Source organism: Podarcis vaucheri (genome assembly GCF_965113315.1).
Source record: "Podarcis vaucheri genome assembly, chromosome: 10".
In the NCBI taxonomy this organism is placed as follows: Eukaryota; Metazoa; Chordata; class Lepidosauria; order Squamata; family Lacertidae; genus Podarcis; species Podarcis vaucheri.
In genome coordinates, this window is record NC_138748.1 from 76,611,025 (window position 1) to 76,633,137 (window position 22,113).

Here is a 22,113-nt window from a genome sequence, read left to right on the forward strand (position 1 = left end):
AAAATCAAAATATAAAACCAAAAGATATATAACCAAAAGAAAAAGAACCCCCCCAGCCCCAACCCAATATTACAGGGATGCTATCACTAAATTAAAAACAACTCAGCCACCTTCTCCGCTTAGCCCAGCACTGCCTGCCCCAGAAGTGGGACCCTGCTAAGGGTTCCCCGGCCTCCCCAGTTTGCCCTGACTAAGCCACACACCCCTGCCCTACAACTGTCACTCCTGATCAGCTGATGGCAGCGCCTGCAAAGCCCCAGGCACAAAGCTTTGCAAGCCCTGGGACAAAGGGAAGTTCATGGAGGAAAAAATCTGACCATCCACATAGCAAAAGACAGGTTGTCAAGCGATTGACAGGTAGTGGGTGGGGGAGACAAGGATCCAGCCCACCAGCCAGATCCAGTTCACTACCCCTGGCCCAATTTCAGGCAGGGAATATCCCTAGATCTACCTGGAGATGCCGTTCCAGATTGAACTTGGGACCTTCTGCAGAGAATCATAGAGTTGCAAGGGACCCCCGAGGGTCATCCAGTCCAACCCCCTGCAGTGCTAAAGCATCCATGACAGATGGCCATCCAACCTCTGTTTAAAATAGATAGATAGATAGATTCTTTATTGTCATTACACTAGTGCAACATTGCACAAGTGCAACGAAATTGGATGCCAGCCCTTAAAAACAACAAAAGCAAAACAACAGCAACAACCAAACAAACCACCTTCCAACCACACCCACACCCACACCCATCAAACTCCCAGGTCTCGCTATCGAGTTACAGCATTCAAAAAGGCCACAGCTCTTGGATAGAAACTGTTTTTCAGTCTATTTGTCCTTGACTTGATGTTTCTATACCTCCTGCCAGAAGGCAGTAGTGCAAACAGACTGTATCCCGGGTGAGATGGATCCTGCAGGATGTTGTTTGCTTTCCTAAGGCAACGGGAACCGTACAGTTCTTCCAAAGGTGGGAGAGGGTGACCAATAATCCTTTGGGCTGTGGTTATGACCTTCTGGAGCACCTTCCTCTCCCTAGCTGTACAACTGGAGAACCAAGCACAAATACAGTATGTAAGTATGCTCTCTATGGAGCCTCGGTAGAAGGACACCAGCAGTCTCTCACTCAGATTGTTCTTTTTTAAAAGTCTGAGGAAATAAATTCTCTGCTGGGCCTTCTTCACCAGAGCAGTGGTATTTGCGCTCCAAGTCATGCCCTGATCCATAGTCACTCCCAAAAACCTGAATTCCGCCACCCTCTCCACCCGTTCCCCGTTGATATACAAGGGCTGAATGTCCGCCTTTTTTTTCCTGTAATCCACCACCAATTCCTTGGTCTTAGCCGTATTGAGAGCCAGATTGTTCTCTCCACACCAAACACAGAGCCGCTCCACCTCGTCCCGATAGGCGGACTCATCCCCTCCTGAAATGAGCCCCACCACTGTGGTATCATCAGCAAACTTGATGATTTTGTTGCTGGAGTAGATGGCTGTACAGTCATACGTATAGAGAGCATAGAGCAGGGGACTCAACACGCAACCCTGTGGTGAGCCGGTGTTAAGGCTAAGGGCTGTGGACACATGTGACCCTACTCTAACCCTCTGAGAACGTTCTGACAATCCTCCAAGGAAGGAGAGTCCACCATCTCCCAAGGGAGACCATTCCACTGTCCAACAGCTCTGACAGTCAGAAAGTTCTTCCTGATGTTCAGCTGGAATCTGCTTTCTTGTAACTTGATGAATCCATCAGAGCAGGAGAAAACAAGCTTGCTTCATTTTCCAAGTGACAGCCCTTTAGATATTTGAATATCATATTCCACGATTCTATGATTGGGCATTTTTCAAGAACTGTGTCTGGGAGGTTGTGCAGAAGTGACACAGATTTCCTGTTCTTTCCACCACCTGGGAATGTTCCTCATACTAGATCAGGCTGGCTGCCACCTGGGATTTCAGGCAGGCATTATCACCCACCTGGGATTTCAGGCAGGCATTATCTTCCAGTCCTGCTGTGAGATGCTGGAGATTGAACCTGGGATGTTCTGCAAGCCAAGCAGATGCTCTGCCCCTGAGCTGCAGCCCTTCCTCACCTTAGCATGACGCTCTTGGTGCAGAACCAACACAAAACACATGAGCAGTGGCCCTGATTTCACAGTTCATAGGCTGACTAACACCAAGGCCCCATCTAAGCAACACATCTAGCATAGAATGAGCCACACGGCGTGTCAGGCCCCCTCCTTCCCGCATGTGCCTCTACTCCTGCGTCTTGCTAACCATGGTCTGTTGTATCATCCAGCCTGATAAACTGTGGTTAACATTAACTGTGGTTAGTTTAACCAGGCATGGCCAAACTTGGCCCTCCAGCTGTTTTGGGGCTACAATTCCCATCATCCCTGACCACTGGTCCTGTTAGCTAGGGATGATGGGACCTCGGACCTCGGCATTCTTGACCCCTGGATTGTCTGACCATGTGAACTGAAACCATGGTTCTGCAGTTCCCCTTGAGGCATCCTTGCCTGGAGACAGGAGCTCGTAGCCTAAAGTAAGTCTATGGTAAGTCTAGGAATTGGGTTACTAATCTATATACCAGGGGTGGCCAACTCCCAAGAGACTGCAATCTACTCAGAGTTAAAAACTGGCGGTGATCTACCCCTTTTTTGGGGGTTCAGGTCAAAGTTTTAGGAAGACGGAAAGACCTATTTTGGGGGGGTGCAGGGCTAAAATGTTGAGCTTTTTTTTTAGGGGAGCCAAAGTTGTTGAGCTTCTTTGGGGGCAGCCAGTGATCCACTGGTGATCTACCTGTTGGACGTGCCTGCTATATACTATGCAACCCAGTTACCTCCCTCCTTTGAGTTACTCTTCTCTTATTTATTCTCTTGTAAGACAAAGCACACACACAATCTTTAAATAAGTGACTTAAGGACCAGGCAACATAGCAGACACCCATCACGTGGGCTAGCAGTCAACTTTCCCACTGGCCCAGCCCAACAAGACAACAACACGAATCCACTGGCAACATACGAATCAATCTGACTTACCTGACCCAACAAGCGCTCCCACCCCCTCACAAATGCAACAAACCCCATTGCAGACAACCACAAACAACCTGCCCCCCAATACCACTCACTACCAAGGAAATGTAATAAACAAAAAGAGAGCCTCCCCAGTTGATACTGGCACAAAACCCCACAAGGACACTATGCAAAAGAATATAAGCCTCCCCACCTCCTCCTCTCCCCCACTTCTTCTCCAACCTTATGTGTACCCAACAATAAAGTCTTACAACAAATGAAACCGATTTGTAAGACAGACTGTACAATCTGAAAAAAAGAGACAAGGCATGTAGTTTTGTAAACCAAGAAAATCTTTAATAAAAATAATTTTTAAAGAAACACAAACTTTGCCACTGGTCCTTCTGCCAGCTCAATATGCAACTGACCCTGGAGCCCTCCCATCCCAGCAGCACCCACCCTCCCCAGCTGTGATCTTAGGGCCCCCAAGTGATGCAGCTGGGCTGAACGTGCTGCAACTCTCCAAGATGCTAAACAGATCAGAGGGGGAGCCCTTGCCAGAGAAAGCGCTGGAGACTCGGGCCTTCCAGGCTCTCCGAAGCTCACGTAACACAATAGAAACATGGAACAACCCTGCAGCTGGAGACCATGAACTGCTTTCCTTCCACCCCCACAGCATCCATTCAGGTCTCACAGAGCCTGCAGGATCAGCTTTCTAAGCAGAGTATAGAGCAGGGCCCTGTATATATGGCCCTCCAGGCCTCTCCATCTGGCCCTCAGGGCTGTCCACAAGTCATACTCCCTCCCACAAGCTCCACCCTCCTGGAGTGATTTCGCCTGGCGGGAAAAGGTCTAACTCTCATTGCCTGGAAAGAGATTGGAGATACACATGGTGTGTTCACCTGTGTGGAAACCTCCACCTTTTGCATGGCCAGAATGCAACCTCCTATTCCAAGGTCAGGGTCACACATCCACTGCTCTGCTCCCTTCTGGCCTCACCCACAGCAGCACTCAGAAGATGGCCCATAATGGCACGCAGACTTTGTGAACCTAAAAAGGGCTCCCCGTCCCAGAATGGCCAATTCCCTTTCTCTCATGTGCACATGACTCTGAAGACCCTTGTCAAAATCACTGTGCAAGTGAGGAAGTGGGCCACAGTTTCACCTCTTCAAACTTCCCTGAATGCAGACACGGGGAAGGGGTATTCTGTTGGCACACAGGTTTGACAGGAAGCTCACCACAACATCCTCCTAAAGCGCCGGCCTTCACCTCCTGGATCCCCCTTACTGTGACATGGGAGCCCCCTTATAGCAAGTGAGGCACCTGGTCCAAAGAGACTGACTGGCAGGAAGGAAGCCTTTCCCAGCCTGAGTTGACTGAGACTGCACCCGGGGCCTTTTGCATGCAGCGCACGTGCTCTCCACTAAGATCCTTCCCTTCACTGGGGTAGTGCAGATATTTTCTAGTATTTTTCTCCAAGAGCAGATGCACGGGCAGAGGGAGAAAGAATAAAAACAGGCACCTGAGGTCAAGAGGGGGTCCTGCGTTGCCCGTTGAGGTTAAAGGCCGGCGCCAAGTCTGAAAAAGTTGACACCTAATTCCTGAACCTGCAACCAAGCCCCTTTTTGCATCCAGACCTTCCAAAATGCAGCCCTTGAGATCCCAAGTGAGTCACAATTACCGCAGCCCAGGGAGGTATGAAATCTTGCTTCTATATAAGGAAGAAACTGATGCGCCAAGCCTGCCTCAAAAACCATTCAGCTTCCTGAGCGTCCTGCTCCCCGCAAGACGGCAAGGCAGCGCCAGGCAAGCAGCACGGCAAGACTGACACCAGCTCAGCCCCCAGCTGCTCTGGAGGCAGGTCTGCCGCCTCCAGCAGAGGAATGAGGGGCCCCAGAGCAGCACCACTCCTGGGGCTGCAGGTCGACCAGGAAGCACAAGAGAAAACAAGGTCCTGACAAGTTTAGGGCCCAGAGATTGAAGAGCAGAAGGTCCCGGGTTCAACCCCTGACAGCAGCTCCAGGAAGGCTGGGAAAGAAAGAAAACCATGAGCCTGGAACCCTGGAGAGCCACTGCTGCCAGTCAGTGTAGCAAATACTGAGCTGGATGGACCAGTGGTTTCGTATAAGGCTGCCTCCTAAGCTCAGCCCAAGACAGAGGCCTCCAGGAGGAAGGAGCTCATCGCTGGCTTTCTGCAGCAAATCACTGAGGAGGAGGAGATGGTGGTGGTGGGGATGATGGAGGAGCAGTGTTCAAAATTCCCCAACTGCGACCACAGGGAGATCTCTGGGCGCCAGGCTGGCAACTGGCCTCTCCACCTGGTTGGCCCCTCCGGATTTCTTAAGCAGGGAAGCATTGAGATCCCGCCTTTTTCTCCAAGGAAGACATGCTTCACTCGCTACCTGACAGGGTCGTTGCAAGGATTAAGAGGCCGTGACTGGCCCAGAGTCACTCAGTCAGCTTCATGACTGGATGTGGATTTGAACTCTGATCTCCCAGGTCCAAATCAAACACTTTAACCATACCACCACACTGGCTTCCTGGAATACTTCTGCTCAGTGTTAGAAACTCAGATACAGTGGTGCCTCGCAAGACGAAATTAATTCGTTCCGCGAGTTTTTTCGTCTAGCGAATTTTTCGTCTTGTGAAGCACGGTGTCGGAAAAGTTTTGGAAAAGCTTCAAAAATCGCCAAAAACCTCAAAAAAGGCTACCACACCGCGTTCTATGAGTTGCTCCTCGAAGTCAAGTCGCAACTGTATTAACGGTGTTAAGAAAAAGGAAACAAACTTGCAAAAAACGCAAGACGTTTTCGTCTTGCGAAGCAAGCCCATGGGGAAATTCGTCTTGCGAAGCAGCTCAAAAACCGCAAAACCCTTTCGGTCTAGCAAGTTTTTCGTCTTGCGAGGCATTCGTCTTGCGAGGCATTCGTCTTGCGGGGCACCACTGTACGCCTAATGGCTCCTTATGCCAAGGTTTCAGGCACCAAAATGGGGTGCCTAGTTGCCATTTTTTGGCAAGATGGTTCTAGTGACTTATTTTTCAAATGATGGACTGACTGTGATTGGTTATCCGTTAAAGATCTAGCTACTTCAGAGGACAACCTTGAGCTAGGTTAAGAGCTTTGAGAACTGAAAGAAGAAAAGTCATTTGATCCAGGGACAGTCTGCATATTGGCCGATTCAGACTTCTTTTTCTTAATGGTGACTGTTCCTGCTCAGGCTGCACAGAAAAAGCATTTTGGTTCCAGAAATTCATTCAGATTGTGCAGATAAAATATAACTGATAGAATTCTACAGGATAGGGGATTAGTGTGTGAAAACAGTCTAGAATCCAATGACCTGCAGGCAGGCACCTCTAGATGGTGGAGATGTCAGGCACCACAAGTGGTTGAAAGCCAGGTGCAAAATGTGCCTGGAGCCTGGCTAATTCCAAACACTGCTTCTGTTATGGGGCAGCTACTGTATATAAATTAAGCAGATAAATACAAGCAAAATGTCAAAGAAGGATCTGAAATATTTCCCTTGAAGCTTGAATTTGTTTAATTCTGGATTGTTTTGTTTGGGGTTTCAATGGTTTGTAAACCGCTTTGAGATTTTTTCATAGAAATGAAATGAAAAATACTACTATTACTACTACTAAATCCCACTGGGGGGGAGAGAATGGCGCCTGGACCTTCTATTGTGGTGACGGCAACCTAGGTTTAAGGTGCCATTTGGCAACTAGCTTATACATCTGAGTTTCCAACACAGGGTATAAGGAAGCCAAACCTCCATCCAGCTGGAAGCACCACACCTCCCTTAGGGCGGGGGCTGCTGCTAGAAAATTGTGAGATTGTGTTGCGACCCCAAGGAGCATCCAGGTTGCTGATGCAGCTGAGGCAGGATCAGGGACAGAGGCAGCCAGGACCTCCGAGTTGTCATCTACTTCATGACCCAATCCTGTTCTCTCTACACTTTTGTGTGTGTGTGTGTGTGTGTGTTACTCAGATGGCAAACCAACCATCAGACAAGAGCACAGCTATCACAAAATCACACTGCACATAGTAGCCGCCTGCAATGTGAGCGGCTGCTTCTTTACACACTAGCAGAGGGACTAGCATGAAAAGGAACCATTACACCAGCGGCTGCAAAAATAGAAGGATCAAGATCAGAATTGCTGTGTTTGGATTATATATGAGATTATGCGCAGGATTTAGGAATAATTATCTCTGAACGATCAGAACACGGGAAGTCACCCAATTTGTTTAATTTGGAATGTATAATTGGCTTTATAAATTATAATATCATAATATTTGGCATGATTTGATATTGTAATAATGTGGCCCATATGTGAGTGTTATTAATGAAAAAATAATAATATTTAATAATATTAAAATATAAAATAATAATTATATTTAAAAAGAAAAAAAGAAAAGCAACCTTAACCAAGACAAGAGCATTTCAAAGAAGAGGCTCTGCCAGCTGTAAGCCTCAGGGCTCAGAGGGAGACAGGCCACCTTCCCAATCCAAGATCACCTGCCCCCCCCATCTCCAGCTAACAGCATCCCCCCCTAATCTGGATTGGATTCTGTTTCTCACCCATGCCCCACCTCCCACAGCTCCCAGATCATTCAGGGTTTCTACTACACCTCAGGAACATACAATACGATATGATATCTTTATTGTCATTGTCCCATACAGAACAATGAAATTGAAAAATCTACATAAGACATTCAAAAACCCCTAAAAACTCTGAAACCCCATTTTATAATACAGTACAATATACTATAGAGACTCCTTATACTGTGTTTAGAACCAGAATTGCATCTGGGTAGAAACTGTTTCTCAGGCAGCTAGTCCTGGTCTTTATAACCCTATACCTTCTTCCCGAAGGCAGAAGCTGAAAGAGATCGTTTCCGGGGTGCATACTATCCTGCGCTATCTCTGCAGCTTTCTTATGGCACCTGACACCAATCAGCAAGTGCAGAACGAGGTGGAAATGTGCAGCATCCCATAAGCAAATGACCATCACCACCTTCTGGGATCTGCCCTCCAAGAACAGCTGAAGCCACCTCAACACAGCGCCTCCTGGACCCATCCTTGCAAGACATCCCAGCAAGGTATTTATGGTGAGCGCCAGGACATCCAACAAGGCCATATACAAGCCAGACTAGCAGGAGCATCAGAGGAGCTGACTTGCACCTCTGAAGAGATGGAGTCAGAGGACTCTTGATGCCCAGGGAAAGGGCACACAGAGGTCCAGGGTCAGGGAGGCTAACCTGGCCTCTGTTTACCAAAGGGCCAACTGCACGAGCACTGAGAAGCAGCATTGTCCACTGGGAAAGTATTCCTGATAATACAACCCAAAATGACACTGGCCTTGTGTATTATCATAGAATCATAGAATAGTAGAGTTGGAAGGGACCCTAAGGGTCATCTAGTCCAACCCCTGCAATGCAAGAATCTCAGCTAAAGCATCCATGACAGAAGGCCATCCATAGAATCGTAGAGTCAGCAGGACACACAAGAATTGGCAGAAATCAGGACACTAGGAGGAGGGAAGCCCAGGCCATCTCCTGACTGTGTGGCACAGGAAGAATTGCCCATAAAGGCTGCTTGTGATTCAGGCCATGGAGGCTGCAGCTGCAAGCGCTGAGGCAGCAGGCAGAGAGCACCAGCCCCAGCCCCAGCCCATCATACTTCACTGGCCTGTGGTCCACCGGCTTATGAAAGCCATTTTGGAATGTTTAAGTGCTTCCCCCAAGGGTCTGCTGGCAACCCCACACTGGATCCACATCACCCCGGAACTTTGGAAATGTCGCACCTCATGGGAACCACTGATCAGCAGCAGATCTCAGACTAACTCTCTGCGGAGCCTCCAGACCCGTCTCTGCCTGCTGCAAGCCGATCCTTCTGCTCCGCTTTTCCAGAACGCTCAGGCCAGGCACCTGGCCAGACGGCCACTCCCCTGCCCTTCCCCATGGACACACCCTGGGCCTATGAGCCATGGCCAGTCCCTCCACTCTGAATGGCCAGCAAGCTCTTGCTGCGGAATGGGCAACTGGCTGCACATCTGGCGATCAAGCGGGTTCCAGAGAGCTGAGGCTCCCAGGCAGTCAGGCTACCGCGGTCTCTAGCCCTGTAAGGAACACACAGGCAGGACATTTTTCTCCAAATGCTCATATTGAACACATTTGACTAAGAAACTCCCACACAGTGCAGGCCAAACCTCAACCACAAGGCAGCTCTTCCAAAGAGAGACGTGGCTGCTTTGGCACAGCTCCATTCAATGTACAAAAGCCCGCTCTGAGTCAGAGCAACACTGAGGCCCCCCCCCACCCCACCCCTTGGAAGTCTACGGCCCGGATGCCCCCAGGGGAAGATTCCCTGTGCCCCTTTGCCTGGTGCAGAACAGCCACATATCCAGGCATCTGCACAAGAGGTGGCCTGATGCCCAGTGCTCCGGCCCCTGGGACAAGTGGGGGGCTGCCAATTCACTGGGGCGGGAAGCAAGCTCTGTCTGCCAGAGCCCCATCAAGAAGTTGCTTGATTAGCCAACAAGGAGGGGGAAAAAACCTTGAAGTGTGCATCCTCTATCAACACCTTCAGCCTCGATCTAGTTCAGGGGTCAGCAAGGTTTATCTTCCCGCGGAGATCCCTCCATGGGCAGGATCATAAGTGCATGCACTGCGATTTCCAGCACCACCGAAGCGAGTCCCCACACCACACTGTGCCAGTTTAGTGCATGAGCAGGCAACTCAGTTCGGGAGCAGCTTGTGGGCCGGTCAAACAACCTCTGCAGGCCGCTTCCGGCCCATGGGCCTTCGGTTGCTGACCCCTGATCTAGTTACTATCAGAAACACATACCATAGAACAGTTGCCATCTCAAAGGCTGCCCTGCCCCACGAAATAAAGCCCTCCTACGTACCAGGCTGTGGATTACAAGCATAATGTGATGTGATGCGAAGTGTACTTGGAAAAAGCACTGGACAAAAGCCTTGGGAAAAGCTGCAGGAGTTGAAACTGCCAGAGCTGGCAAGCTCATGGATGCTCCAGCAAAGGGCAGGGTGGGCAAGGAGGAAGAACCAAAGAGACAGGAGCCAGGTGGCTTCCAGGAGCTACTCCTGTTATTTTCCCTCAGACCAGGAAAGTGGGGGAGTTTGGATAAATGCCGCGGGAACATTATGGGCAGAGAACAGAACATGCTGCAGAAAGCAATGTGGTGGAAGAGGGGATCAGAATTCAGGAATGAAGGGGTGGCTATGGGCAGGAATAATGCCAGCAAGCCCACCACCCCACGAGGGAGACAGCCTGTGCGGAAGACTGGGCTGGTTTCACCAAAGCCTCTGGCTAAGGCAGCCTTTCCTGAATTATTCCACAGGTGAGGAGCCAAAGGGCTGCTAATTCCTTGAGGCTCACACCACCAGACACAGGCAAAGGGCATGAGGCCTCCACAGCAAAAGGCTCACTGATGTCAGACCCTCATAAAATGCCAACTACAAGAGTCATTTACATATTTAAAAAGGGTGGCATCAGGGCAGTTATGAATAAGCAAGTACAGTTTTGTAAAAAAACAAAAACCCTAATAATTTTATTTAAATTATATACTTCCAATGATATTAAGCGTCTCTAAAAATAACTAGTTTTAAAATTAAATCTGAATACGAGAATGTACGGTAAATGTCTACAATCACAGAACTGTAGAGTTGGATGGGATCCCAAGGGCCATCTAGTCCAACCCCTTGCAGTGCAGGAATCTCAGCTAAAGCCCCCATGACAGATGGCCACCCAACTTCTGCTTAAAAACCTTCAAGGAAGAGGAGTCCCCCACCTCCCAAGGGAGACCATTCCCCTGCCAAACAGCTCCTACTGTCCCAGGTCTTTCTGGGGTTCACTTGAAATTGCCTTTCTTGTAACTTGAATCCATTGGTTCTGGTCCTCCCCTCCAGAACATTCAAAAACAAGCTTGTTCCACCTTCCATATTTAGATATTTGAAAATGGCTATCGTATCTCCTCTCACGTCTCCCCTTTTCCAGGCTAAACATACCCAACTCCATCAACTGTTCCTCCTAAGGCGGCTTCCAGACCCTCCACTGCACATTCCAGATTGTCAATATGCTTCTCAAATTGTGGTGCCCAGAACTGGACACAGTGGTACTCCAGGTGTGGTGTGACTAAGGCAGAAGAGAGTGGTACTATTACTTCCTTTGATCTGGACACTAGACTTCTGTTGATGCAGCCTAGAATTGTTTTAGCTTTTTTTCGCTGCTGCATCACACTGCTGACTCGTGTTAAGCTGGTGGTCCACTAAGATCCCTAGGTCCTTTTCACACATACTACTGGCAAGCCATGTGTCCCCCATGTTATATTTGTGCAGTTGGTTCTTCCTGTCTAAGTACAGCAGCCTATTGAAATTCAAGTTTTCCAATCTGTTACGGTCCTCGTGAATCCGGATTCTGTCTTCTGCCCCTCTCAGTTTGGTGTCATCTGCAAATATGAGCATCACCTCAATTCCTTCATCCAAAACCTTTACAATCACTGGGATAGAAAAGTTAGGAGGCAAATGGCTTCTGGGACCTGGTTTATGGGCACCAAAACAGAATCTGCTGGGGTCAGCAACACTATTATTTATTATTTTGATAAGCATGAATTAATATGCAATTCACATAAGTGGCACATTGTTAATATCACATTTATAGCAGAAATTGTTAATACATGCTTAACGGTGTTGTTGAAAAATATTGACACCATACTTCCCGTTTTCTAAACACTCTACTCTTTATTTTAAAACTCCATAACATATAGTCTATCCTTTTAACATATACTTCGAGCCCTCAAAGCACATACATTTCAGTAATCTTTGAGTGTCAACCAGGCGCAAAAAATGGCGCCCGGACTTTTGGAGGTGCTCGCAAATGGAGAACCTTTAGATGCAAAATGCACCTGGAGCCCTGGTAATTTCGAGCCCTGCTTAGAACAACAGGCCCAGGAAAGAAACCTTTGGCACCCAACTTTTTCCAGGACGATGAGGAATCATTAGTGACCACTCTTTAGCTTTGGGCAGGCAACCTGCTACAAACAGTTACTTCGTCCAGCCCAGATTTTACCAGCTTCGCCACAAGAATATCATGGGGGACTTTGTCAAAAGCCTTACTGAAATTGAGACACACTACACCCACAGCATTTCCCTGATCCACCAAGCTTGCAACTCCATCAAAAAATAATGAGACTGCTTTGGCATAACTGGTTTTTTGAGAAGCCTATGTTGAGTAATCACAGCATCCTTTTCTAGGTGCTCACAGACCATCTTTATAATAATCTGCTCCAGAAACTTTCCTAATATCATTGTCAAGCTCACCAGTCAGTAGTTACCTGGATCTTCTATTTCCCCCTTTTTGAAGATAAGGACAACATTTGCCTGCCTCCAGTTTCCAAGGCTTCTCAAAGATTATAGACCAGGGGTCAGCAACCTTTTTCGGCCATGAGCCGATCCACCATCCCTCAGACCATGTGGGGGGCCGGACTATAGGGGGGGGGCGAATTCCTATACCCCACAAATAACCCAGAGATGCATTTTAAATAAAAGCACACATTCTACTCATGTAAAAACACTAGGCAGGCCCCACAAATAACCCAGAGATGCATTTGAAATAAAAACACACATTCTACTCATGTAAAAACACGCTGATTCCTGGACCGTCCACAGGCCGGATTGAGAAGGCGATTGGGCCACATCCGGCCCACGGGACTTAGGTTGCCTACCCCTGTTATAGACAGAGGCTCTAAGATTACATCCACAAGATCACATCTACTCTAGGGCTGGGCGATATCTGGTTTTCAATATCATGATATATTGCCAGCTAAACATTGTGATATCTCAATATATCATGATGTCTGAAATAAGGCTGGAGCTTATAATAATCTGGGGAAATATTGGGGGCAGATCTAAATTTGATGTGTATAATTAAATGAAAATTTACTCAGTGATAGCATGCTTAACTAAACCATTAAAGTTTTCTGGGGAATATATTGCTGTTCTGTTAAGGGCTTTATATACCCATAGCAACACCTTGAACGTGGCCCCATAACAAATTGGGAACTGGTGTAGATCAGTGTTAGAAAGCCAGGTATACAATTTAGGTGCCACATGGCGCCTGAAAACTGGGTTACTGGTGGCCATCCAACCTCTTCTTAAAAACCTCCAAGGAAGGAGAGTGCACCATCTACTAAGGGAATCCTTTCCACTGTCGAATAGCTCCTACTGTCAGAAAGTTCTTCCTGTTGTTTAGTCAGAATCTCCTTTCCTGTCACTTGAAGCCATTCACTTGGATCCTGCCACCTCCAGAGCAGGAGAAAATTTGCTGCCTCCATCTTCCATCAGATACTGGAAGGTGGCTACCCTATCTCCTCTCAGTCTCCTCTTTTCCATACCCAGCTCCCTCAACCATTCCTCGTGAGGGAGGGATCGGCCATACTGTCAGGGTCAAGGAGCCCCATTATCAAGGGGCAGCCACTGAGCAGCAGGCCCCCTTCCAGGCGGGACCCAGAGATGGGCTTCCTCCTGATCTCACAGAGAAGGCAGACCCCCAATTGTTCCCAAACCTCAGCCGCACAATTCTATAAAAGTAACGGCCAATGTGTTGAATTGTGACTAAAAGCAGATCAGCAAACCCTTGAACTGTCCACCTCTTACAAATGAATCCATTTCCATGGAATCTGTTTATCTAAGTAAAAAAAAATGGAGGCAAAAAGAGGAAACTTTTTGAAGTCAAGCATCATAAACATGCCATGCCATGTGCAAACTGTGACTATTTAGACATTGGCAGCCAATGGCAGCCAAACAGCACACACATCTCCCACATCTCTCTCTTTCCTGCCAGTGAGTACCAGCTCTTATTTCTGGACAGCCTTCCAGTGAGTGATCTTGCAGCAAGTCCTTGCGTGGGTATCAAGAGACAAACAGAAATCCTTGATTTCACAATTGCTCCCCTTTCTTAACACATATCTATAGAGCAAAACACACGTGGGCTGCCTGAGTAATTTTTGTCCCATCTGCTGGATTGAGGCTGGAGTGGCTTATGTTATGGAGAATTTGAATGGGTTTTAGTTACCATATTTTTCGCTCTATAAGACGCACCAGACCACAAGACGCACCTAGTTTTTGGAGGAGGAAAACAAGAAAAAAAATGTTCTGAGTCTCAGAAGCCAGAACAGCAAGAGGGATCGCTGCACAGTGAAAGCAGCAATCCCTCTTGCTGTTCTGGCTTCTGGGATAGCTGCACAGCCTGCATTCACTCCGTAAGACGCACACACATTTCCCCTTACTTTTTAGGAGGGAAAAAGTGAGTCCTATAGAGCAAATAATACAGTACTTGGTTTTGTTTTTTTAATACTGATTTCAAAATAAACAGCCAACTTTATACAAGTGACTCTGGATAAAACTCCTAGATGTTGTAAAGGCTCCACAGAATTATAGACTTGGAAAAGACCCCCAAGTGTCATCTACAATCCCCTCCAAAGCAGGAATCACAGCTGAATAATGTACTTAGTAACTACTATTTAATTGCCATAGCAACTGTTTAAGAAACGTATGAATTGCAATGTAAAAGATTGACTTAAATATTTCCTTGGAAGCTTCCAGAGGAAGCTGGGAGAAGGCTGAAACATCAAGTTTTAGCTAGAAGATAGCCTGCTAAGGAACTGTGTTGCAATGAATGGCCCCCTCAAGGCCCTTCTCTCTGAAATGCCAGACTCTTTACCTGAAGCATCCCTGAAAGGTGTCGATTCAGTCTTTCCTTGAATACCTCCCAAAAGGAGGTATTCCATTGTGCCACAGAAAGACCGAAGAGGGCAGAAACCCGTTTCCTTCGGTAGGAAACAGGCGTGTGGGAGGAGACTGTTGCCCAAAATAACCCAACAAACCCCCCCTCCGTCTAACTCTCAAGGCAGTTTCAGCAACAGAACCCGAAATGCGAAAAGCCCTCCCTCCTCTGCAGCTGCCACTCGGTGCATTCTCGAGGCGGAAATAGGCCAAGAGACCCGAGAGAGGCGGCGAGAGGCCCGGGGCCGCCAAGAGAGAGAAGCGGCAGGTTCACCTGCTCGACGTGCCGAGACCTGCCTTTCCCGGGCCAGGATCCGCCGGATGACTCAGGTGCCAGGAAGCAGAGGAAGAGATGCAGCGCCCAGTCGGGACCCCCCCCCCAAGCCCCCTTGGCCAGACCTGGGGCTCCCCCATCCCTGCCCCGAGCATCTCCCCCTCGCCCGCCGCTCAGCCCCTTCCCATCCGGCGCAGGCTCCCACGTGGGCGCTGCACCTGCCAACCGCGCATTCTCACGTGCACCTGCGTGCAGCTGCCGCCCCGGGGGGGCCGCGCAAACCAACCCCCCGGCCCGAGGCGGGCAGCCGCTTGCCTTCCTCGGCCGGAGAGGGCGGCGAGGAGGTGCCGAGCCTGCCGCTTCCGTCCGCCGGGGGCGCGGCGCTGCGCAGGCCCTTCCGCCCCCGCCCGCCCGGCGGCCCCCGGGCAGCCTCTCCGACGGGGCCGAGGGAGCGCGGCGGCCTCCCCGCCGGCCTTGCGGGGCCCCGGGAGCCTGGCCTGCTCGGGGCTCGGCGGGGCCTCGGCTCCCTCCTCCCTCCCCCCCCCCCGACTCACCGCGCTTCCCGTGCGCGAAGGCCACCACCACGAAGTAGTCGGCCAGGCGGGCCATGGCGAGGGGGGGCGCGAGGGCGCCGGGGCTCATCCCCGCCCGGCCGCGCCGCCTCCCGCCGCCTCCTCAGACGCCGCCGCCGCCGCCGCCGCCGCCGCCATCTTGCCTGGGCGGCGGGATGCGACCCAGCCCGGCCGCCCCAGCAGGCGCCGGCGCCGCCAGCCAATGCGCGGGGCCCGGCGGCCGGGGAGGCTGCCCATTGGCCCTCCGCGGGGACAGAGCCCGCCCCTTCCTTCCTCCGCCCGCCCGCCCGCCCGCCCCCGGGTCCCTCCGCCGCCGGCTCTCTGGAGACGCGGCCTCCGACGGAGGGTCCGCGGGGTCTCTCTGCCCGCCCGCTTCCCTCCCGGAGCTTGCGCCCTCCGGATTGAGGTTGGATGTGGCCCTCAGCTCCTGAAGGCAATGGGGGCCTTTCTAGGTCTAGCCGTCCTTTGTCAACAACAAATGGTCGCTGTTTTTTGCGTGGAATATATGCTATGTGGTCACTGATGGACCTCACAGGCATCTCAAGCCATTTGCACATGACAAAATATGTACATCGCAGGAGCCCACAGAACACTGTTGCTGTATGGAGCTTTTATTTTATTTGTTTTTTATCTTATATTTTGGAAATGTACGTCCAGTTATTTTTCCTTTACATTTTTGGGGGGCCCCAACCTAGAGCTTGATTAGCTTATCCGTAAATCCATCACTGGCTGTGCCCAAAGCAGCTTACAACGAACAGCATTGGAAAATGCAAAATACAGAACTTGCCAATAAATTAAAAAATGACAAAAGACTACAATTTAGCTATCAAAGAATTATGTATATAAACAACTTAGGCTTAAGTGCAGGAAAACTTTGCTTCATTCCCAAGTCCTCCCCATGGCACTTTAAGATGGGCCTTTTCGCTCAGTGGTCAGGAACATGAGAAGAGCCTGGCTGCTGGATCAGGCCCAGCGGAGCCCGTCTAGTCCAGCATCCCCGTCTCACAATGCCAGCCAGACGCCCAAGGGGGAACCCCCCAGCAGCAGCAGCAGCAGCAACTCTCCCCTCCTGCCGTTTCCAGCTCCTTGGGACCAGAAGCCCCGCTGCCTCTGACTGGGGAGGCAGAGTGTGGCCCTCGGGACCAGGAGCCATTTGAGAGCCAGGATTAGGACAGATGTTTCAGACTTCCCAAGGACCCACCGATTTAGAGGCTCCCAACGGGGCTTGGCAGTTGGGCTTGACGTGACCTCCTCTTCAGCTGCCCAAGTTCTGTAGCCTCACAGCCCCCCCCCCCGGTCTGTCTTCTGCTGGGCCCCTGGCTGCAAATCCTCCTTGCATTCTGCGCACAATCCAACTGGAAGAGAACCAGCTGCCAGACCAAAGAAAGTCTTGAGAGGTCGGTGATGCCTGCTCATTTCTACGAGATTCCCCTGGGAGACGGAGAGGCTTAGACTAGTCAGGGGGAGGGGAGGGCAGGTGCTCTGGGGGGCGGCTGTCGGTTTGGAGTCCTGGATGCATCTGCTTCGCAGAAAACCCCACTGACTTCAGGATGCTGACTCCCAGGTGAGGCACCCTCAGCTGTTAGACTCAGTGTCAGCCGAGGCTAGGAGAAGCTTACTAAAATGGGTCACTGCTTATATACTAAAACAAACAAACAAACAAACAAACAAACCATAACAGCAGCAGGGAGTTTTGGCAGCACACCAACAGCAAAAAGATCATCATCAGCCTGGGGGGAAATGTAAGTTTTTACCTGACACCAAAAAGATGTCAGTGTCGGTGCCAGGTGGCCCTCCCCGGGGAGAGCATCAAACAGGCAGGAGGCGTGGCGGAGGAAGCCCTTCTCTTCTCCTTCAATAATAATAATAATAATAATTTGATATTTATACCCCGCTCATCTGGCTGAGTTTCCCCAGCCACTCTGGGCAGCTTCCAACAAGATATTAAAGACGCAAGGAGTGGGGCCTCAGCTGAAGGTTTAGGCCCCCAGATATGTATTTGGAGAGGCATTCCAGAAGGTATCGGGTCCTGAGCCATAACGAGCCCTTTGGGCTGGGCTTGGAAGGGGCCAGGCAGCCAGGGCAGCTGTGACCAAATGTGGGCACTGGCGGATCTGATCCAGTAAGGCAGTTCTAATGCAGCTTGTCAGATGCTACAAATCCCAGAATCCGGATGGTACAAATATGAGTCAGCCTCTTCCAAACACGAAAGCTGGCAACTGGGGTGCGCTGTCTGGTATTCAGAGGAAGATTATCCTTTGGCAACAGCTGCAAGATGATTAAGGCCCAGAGCGAGTGCCAGGATAATTACATTTGGGGGTCATGGTGTCAACAACAGTGAAGAAACACAGTGAAACACAAGGTATGCATGTTGCTTCCTCTCCACATCCTGGGGCCACAGCCCGGCTGCCTCTAGTCCCACCAGTGCCAGGAAAAGGCTCTCCATCTGCAGACCAGTTGCCAGAAGAACAGGGCCTGGGCTGAGGGTGACCAGACTTGCGTCTGGGCCAGGTGGGAGCAGAGAAGCTGGACGGGAAAGCAAGCCCTACTTGCTTGGCCAGATGAGGGCCAAGGGACAGGGGCCTCCCAGCATTTATTCATCCCCGGCCTGTACTGGCCAGGCTAGGCTTCATGCTGCCTCCCAGACACGGGAGCCGGCGGTGGGTTTTCTGCAGGGAAAGGTCTCATAAGCTGGACTTGGCACCCCACAGCCCCAGAGAGCTCACACGCGTCTCTCCCAGCTCAAACCATGGGAATTGCTGCTGGCAGGTAGCCAAAAAAGGTTCAAGCCCCCCTTGCCTTGGAGAAACAAAGCCTCTCTCTGCTTTGGGTCAGAATTAGTGAGCGAGATGGCTAGGGAAAAGGCCTGAAGCATCACTCTCTGATCATGGGCTGGCCCCGTCCTCCTGGCCCCCCTGCATCCCCTTCTGCTCAAGGAGTTCTGCCTTCCCCCCCACCTGCCCCCTGGGACCCACAGCTGACCTGTCCTGGCTGACCTTCCCACCCCATAGGCAGATGGGTGTCTCCTGTTGAGAGCCAGTGTGCTGTAGTGGTTAAGAGCGGTAGTCTCATAATCTGGGTAACCGGGTTCGTGTCTCCGCTCCTCCACATGCAGCTGCTGGGTGACCTTGGGCCAGTCACACTTCTCTGAAGTCTCTCAGCCCCACTCACCTCACAGAGTGTTTGTTGTGGGGGAGGAAGGGAAAGGAGAATGTGAGCCGCTTGGAGACTCCTTAAAGGGAGTGAAAGGCGGGATATCAAATCCAAACTCTTCTTCTTCTTCTTCCTGCGTTGCATGAAGGAGATGGGCTGCACCTTCTGGTGGCTTCTCCCATCTGGAGTCTTGTGCAAGGGAAACTGGGGTTTCCTTGCAAAAGGACACCTATCACTCGGCCTTCATCCTCTTCCTCCTGCACCTCAAGCATCCACCTTCAAGGAACTGAAAGCCAAGGCGGAGGTGTGTTTGGCTGGCTTGTTGTCAGCAAACGTGCTTGCAGTCTGCTCCAGTGTGGCCCATGGTCTGTCTAGCCTGTGACCCCAGTTCAGCCACAAGCCTGGACCTCACAAGTCCATTCGTTCAGAAAAAGCAAACACATTATTTGACGGAGAAACTTGTGGAGAAGAGCCTGCTTTCCTGCAATTTTGCTGCAGCCTGCTTGCATGAAACAATACAGAAACCTGGGGGGGGGGTCCTCTTATTGGCCCCTGAGTCTGTGAGTCATGGAATTGACCCAGGTTTCCTATATCAGCAGGGGAAATTATGGGTTATTGTTTCTAAAGATTTCCAGGCTTTGGAGCAGCACTGTGCATAAGAATTGCTGTCGAAAAGGTTCAGGCTGCATTCCTCATCACACCTCTTGCTCCTCTTCTGGGTGAGGGCAGCTGCAATGCCCTCTCTTGACTGGAGAGAACTGTACGCTTGAACAGGGGCAGATGCTGGGGGTGGGGCCCCTCGGCCAATGAGACGCTTCCTTGGCAAATCCTCCCTCCCTCAGGTATCCAGAGTCCCTTCAATCCAGAGCAGAGTCTGAGAAAGCAATTTGGCTGACCAGGACAGCTTTCAGGAGCCTGAGTGGATTCCTGCCCCCTGCTTCTTCAGAAGGCTCACAATGCCAGCCAGGCTCCGCTCCCTGGGCTGTGGGTGCCCGATAGCCTCTGCCTCTAGAAGTGGGGCTCAGGGACAGAGACCTCCTGGGCTTTGCTTGCTGCCTGTCTGACCCTGGCATTACCTGCATGGACACCCCCCCACACACACCGGAAGCCGCTCTAGCAGCACCTTCAAGTCGAGACACTGACACACACACACCCCACTTCACCAGTGGGGGCTCTGGGTGCCCAGGTGGTGGAAGAAGCGCCCACCCACGGATGCCCACAGCACCAGCTCTCCCTTCTCTTGGAGACTGTGACTGCCCTTGCTCCCATGGGCACAGCCAGGGGGCAGGGAGGGGCAGCTGGCTCCCTAAATCAAGTAAATAAAAAAAAAACTAACCGACCAATTATGTCACAGATGCTTCGGTTCTGCTCCCCCCCAACATAAAGCCTGCCACCCCAACCTACATCCTGGCTCTGCCCACGCTTGGTCCTTCTGCTTTGAACTCTAAAGCACCAGCCGTGTCCTATAGAAGGACAACACAAAGCGAGGTCCCTGCCCCAGGAGCCTTACAGTTCAAAGACATTGTGCATTGCAGGGGATTGGACTGGATGACCCTTGAGGTCCCTTCCAACTCTACAATTCTATGATTCTACTATCCAGTCTTGCCCTGGGATCATCTCCTGCATGCCTGGGTGTCAAGAGCCCTCCCCAGCCCAAGGAATGCACACAGAAGGCAGTTGACTATTGTCAAAGCTGACATTGAGGCAAGGAAGGAAGGGCTACCCCTACATTATTCATATAACCAGTTATCAATAATCAATATATTCAATATATGCTTACACGAATCAAGGATTACAGTATTTTATAAATCCACTTGAATCAAAAGGGAAGCTGTGCCTTAGCTAAAATGCAAACTGCTTGAAACAGCAAAGTTAGGAACCGACCTTTCCCCTAGAAACATCTGTGCACCCCGGACAAGACATGAGTCAGGGATTCTGGTACAAATTCCCCATCAGGAACAGGCTAAATTAATCCACAGAACAGGAAGAGCAAAACCACAAAATGTCCAAGCTCCCTGTCCTGTCATAACTAGGGGAAAGGTTAGACTGAACGTCACTGGAGCATTGGAAAGCGGAACTTGAACCCTGTGCAGGACCAGTGCTATACCAGTAGCTAGGAGCGTGACAACTGCTTGCTGATTGGCTGATATTTTGCTGACCAAGTTATGAATCCTTCATGATTGTCTTATGATCTATGATTTGCTGTGATTTGCTCAGGTATAAAGACCCCTGTATTTCTGTCAATCGGGGTCCCAGTTCTTTGGAAGAGATTCCAACTGGGTCCTTATTGCCTGGCAATAAACTTCACCTTCATATTCTCCATTGCTGCGTCTGGCTGATCTTTATCCCTTGCAACAACATGGCAGTTTCCACTGCCCTGAATCCCCACCCAAACCAGCCTTGGGTCTAGGCAGCTATACCTCACTCCGTGGAGCAGATGATGAGGATGAGGATGATGCCAACCGTCTGACTGGGTTATCCAGTGTATCTGAAGAAGTGTGCATGCACACGAAAGCTCATACCAAGAACTAACTTAGTTGGTCTTTAAGGTGCTACTGGAAGGAATTTTTTTATTTTGAGTATGGCAGACCAACACGGCTACCTATCTGAAAAAGGCAGAAGAAATGAGATGGTTTAGCCTAGTGGTTCCCAGAGTGGTTGGTACCACCCACTGGGATTCCCCAGGGGGGTGCCAGGGGGTGATGGGGGGCTGGAGGTATAAATGACCATCAGGCTTTGAGAAGCATCTATCACTGGATCAAGTTCATCAGTTTTGTCACATTAATTAAACTACCTAACTTTAATTGGATTTTGAATAAATGTGCAATTAACTGCTACTGTTTTGAATTCTGTTGTGTTGTTCTCTTCCTTAGTGGGTCGTGCAAACCACTATTCTGAATATTGCTTTTTGTAGGACAGGGTAGGGGCACCAGGAATACGTTTATGGAACCAGGGGCCGGGTGGCTGAAAAATGTCTAGGAACTGCTGGTTCCAGCCTTCGGATGGTGAGACTGCTGGGCCTGGCGGACAGTCGCTCCCCTCCCACCCCTCTGCCTCCTGGCTTCTCATCCTAATTCCTCTCCCTGGGGCTCAGCAACCCCATCCCAGTCCTTGGCCCTGAGTGTGGCCAGACAGGGAGTGAGGGCAGTATTATTATTATTATTATTATTATTATTATTATTATTATTATTATTATTGCTGCCCCATTCTGTGTATGGAGCCCGCCCCCCTCTCCTGTGCCCATGGAGCCCGTGTGTGTGGAGTTGGCCTCCTTGGCAGCGATCCTGCCCTGGCTCTGCCAGTCCCCAGGGGTCATT

At 50.3% G+C, this 22,113-nt stretch overlaps 1 protein-coding gene across 1 annotated transcript in view; it reads right to left on the reverse strand.

Annotated features, from left to right (window-relative positions):
- The window catches only part of SBF1 (SET binding factor 1), a 45,441-nt gene extending 29,685 nt beyond the window's left edge, over positions 1-15,756 (reverse strand). Inside the window, exon 1 of the mRNA XM_082238671.1 lies at positions 15,626-15,756. Within this exon, the coding sequence (XP_082094797.1) occupies positions 15,626-15,713 (88 nt within the window). The 5' untranslated portion in view covers positions 15,714-15,756. The remainder of the gene's footprint in view (positions 1-15,625) is intronic.
- Between the last annotated feature and the right edge of the window lie 6,357 nt (positions 15,757-22,113).